This window comes from Emiliania huxleyi (assembly GCF_000372725.1).
Source record: "Emiliania huxleyi CCMP1516 unplaced genomic scaffold EMIHUscaffold_3302, whole genome shotgun sequence".
NCBI lineage: Eukaryota > Haptophyta > Isochrysidales > Noelaerhabdaceae > Emiliania > Emiliania huxleyi.
The window spans coordinates 1-2,020 of record NW_005199522.1 but is presented as its reverse complement, the minus strand read 5'-3'; the positions used below and the strand labels follow the sequence as shown (position 1 = coordinate 2,020).

At 65.3% G+C, this 2,020-nt stretch overlaps 1 protein-coding gene across 1 annotated transcript; it reads right to left on the bottom strand.

Moving 5' to 3' along the window:
* Positions 1 to 1,532: 1,532 nt before the first annotated feature.
* Positions 1,533 to 2,020, bottom strand: EMIHUDRAFT_373998 (hypothetical protein; the record flags this gene model as incomplete). Its single annotated transcript, XM_005773672.2, has 1 exon — positions 1,533 to 2,020. A coding segment is annotated over one exon (488 nt), but the record flags the coding sequence as incomplete, so codon positions are not given.

The window sequence follows — 2,020 nt, the reverse complement described above, 5'->3', positions numbered from 1 at the left end:
AAGACCCGGGGACTGGGGAGCCGGAGCAGACGGCATCGGCCGCCGAGGGAACGTTGGGAAGAGGCACGAGGAGGGCGGCGACTTCGACCGACTATGGAGGACCCGTCGCCAGACGACGCAGGGCAGAAGACGGTGAGGCGGAGCAGACGCGCAGGGTGAGACGAGGGAGGGAGCAGGACTTTGCGGAGATCAGCAGGAGGATGTACGAAGAGATTAGGAGCAGCAGGGACCCGAGGGACCATGTGGAAGACGGCTAGTGCTAGTCCCCCATCGGGAGGACGACCCCGGCTAGTCGCCGACCACACCCACAAAGAACCCTGCACAAAGATCGCAAGGGCGGGGGCCTGTTCCTTTTTACCCATCTCACAGTAGAGAGGTGTCCGTTTTTTTATTTATTTATTGTCACGGCATGTTGTGCGAGTATATATGGGACACGATGTCTCAAATATGAGGGGTTTTGACTCCTACCGGCTCCTGACGCTATCCCTGGCAGCTCTAATGACCAGGATCAGTAGTGCTATGATAGAGGGTGCCCATACTAGCGAAGGAGCTGCCACACTCGCCCGGAACGTCCCCTTCTCGGGCCGGTTCTGCAGCCCGCGAGAGCCGACAGCGGGGCCGTGCCGCGGGTGCCTACTGCCGAGTGCCACAAACACTGCGCCGTCCCGCCATCACCTACAGGCTGTCTTGTGTGATGGTTGGGATGTCCAAACGCCACCATCTTGGCTCTTGCGACCTCAAACCCGCGAGCTGTATGGGTGGTCCTGACGTCAACAGACGCCCGATGACCACGGTGAAGCTGAGCCGGAACGAGTCGACAAGTCTCGTCTGAGCCCGTGGCGGTCGCCGGCTGAGTCGCTGTGCACGGGCCGGTACCTCAGGCGTCACCTCCGCAGCCTCAGGTCTCACACTCCATCACCTCCGACGGGACGCCTTCGGTGGCACGCTCGGCGGCGAGTTTGTTGCAGCCCCACAGCGAGCGCGGCGTCGAGCCTAATCGGTCTGGTCGGTCGGCCGCACTCCCTGGGTGCCAGGGAGTGCGGCCGACACGCGAGCGGTGCTTCCTGGCAGCGCGCGCCAGCTGTGGGGCTGCAACAAACTCGAGCCACGCTTTTTTGGGACATTTTCGACGCTTTTGTCCCATATACTCGCACAACAAGCCTCACAGCTGGAGCCGAACGCCCAGGGAACGCTCTCAACGCGCAGACTCGAAGCCAAGCGGAGTGCCAAGAGCAAGCAGCAAGTACAGACGCGTGTCGAGTCCCATCCACTTCCCAGTCCCCCTCGACCGCTCGAGACACGAGAGAGACTAGCCTCAACGAAGAGAGAAAACTGCCGCGTCGCTCACGACTCGTCATCAAGTGGCACTCTCCCCACTCTCTCTCTGAACTCTGTGTGGTCACAGTGCCACGTTATATTCTCACGGATTTCACGCCCCGGCTGACCACAGCAATCTTTTGCCGCAGCTGTGCCGTTACGCGCGAGGCGCTGAGAGTCGACGCGCGCGTGATCGACCGTCGGGGCTAGGCCACCGAGCACGACGGCTTGGCGGCGGACTCGGCCTTGGCCGCCCGCCGCTCGTACGAGGGCAGGTTCTTGCGGCGAGTCGTGGGGGCGGACGCCTTCCGCGCGAGGAGCGTTGCGGCAGCCGCATGTGCAGCGAGGGTGCGGCGGTGCAGGGCGTGGCCGCGTTCCGCGCGGGCGGCGTCCATGGCCTCGCGCTTAGCCTTGAACGCGGCGGCGCGCTCCTTCGTGCCTGCCTTGGCCGCCCTCGCGACGAGGCCCGCGGCCCGGCGGCCCGAAGCGGCCTGCGCGCAGAGCGCCTTGCGGCCGAGGCGCGTGCTCTTAGCCGCGCGGGAGGCGCCCCGTCGGATGGCGGCCCGGTCCACTAGCGCGTTCGTCGCCTTGGCCTTAGCGGCGCGTGCGAGGATTGCGGAGCGGGCGATGGCGGCGCCGCGCCGGCCCGCCGCCTCGGTGGCAGTCTTGAGTGCGGCCGCCTTGGCCTTGGTGGCGGCGAGCG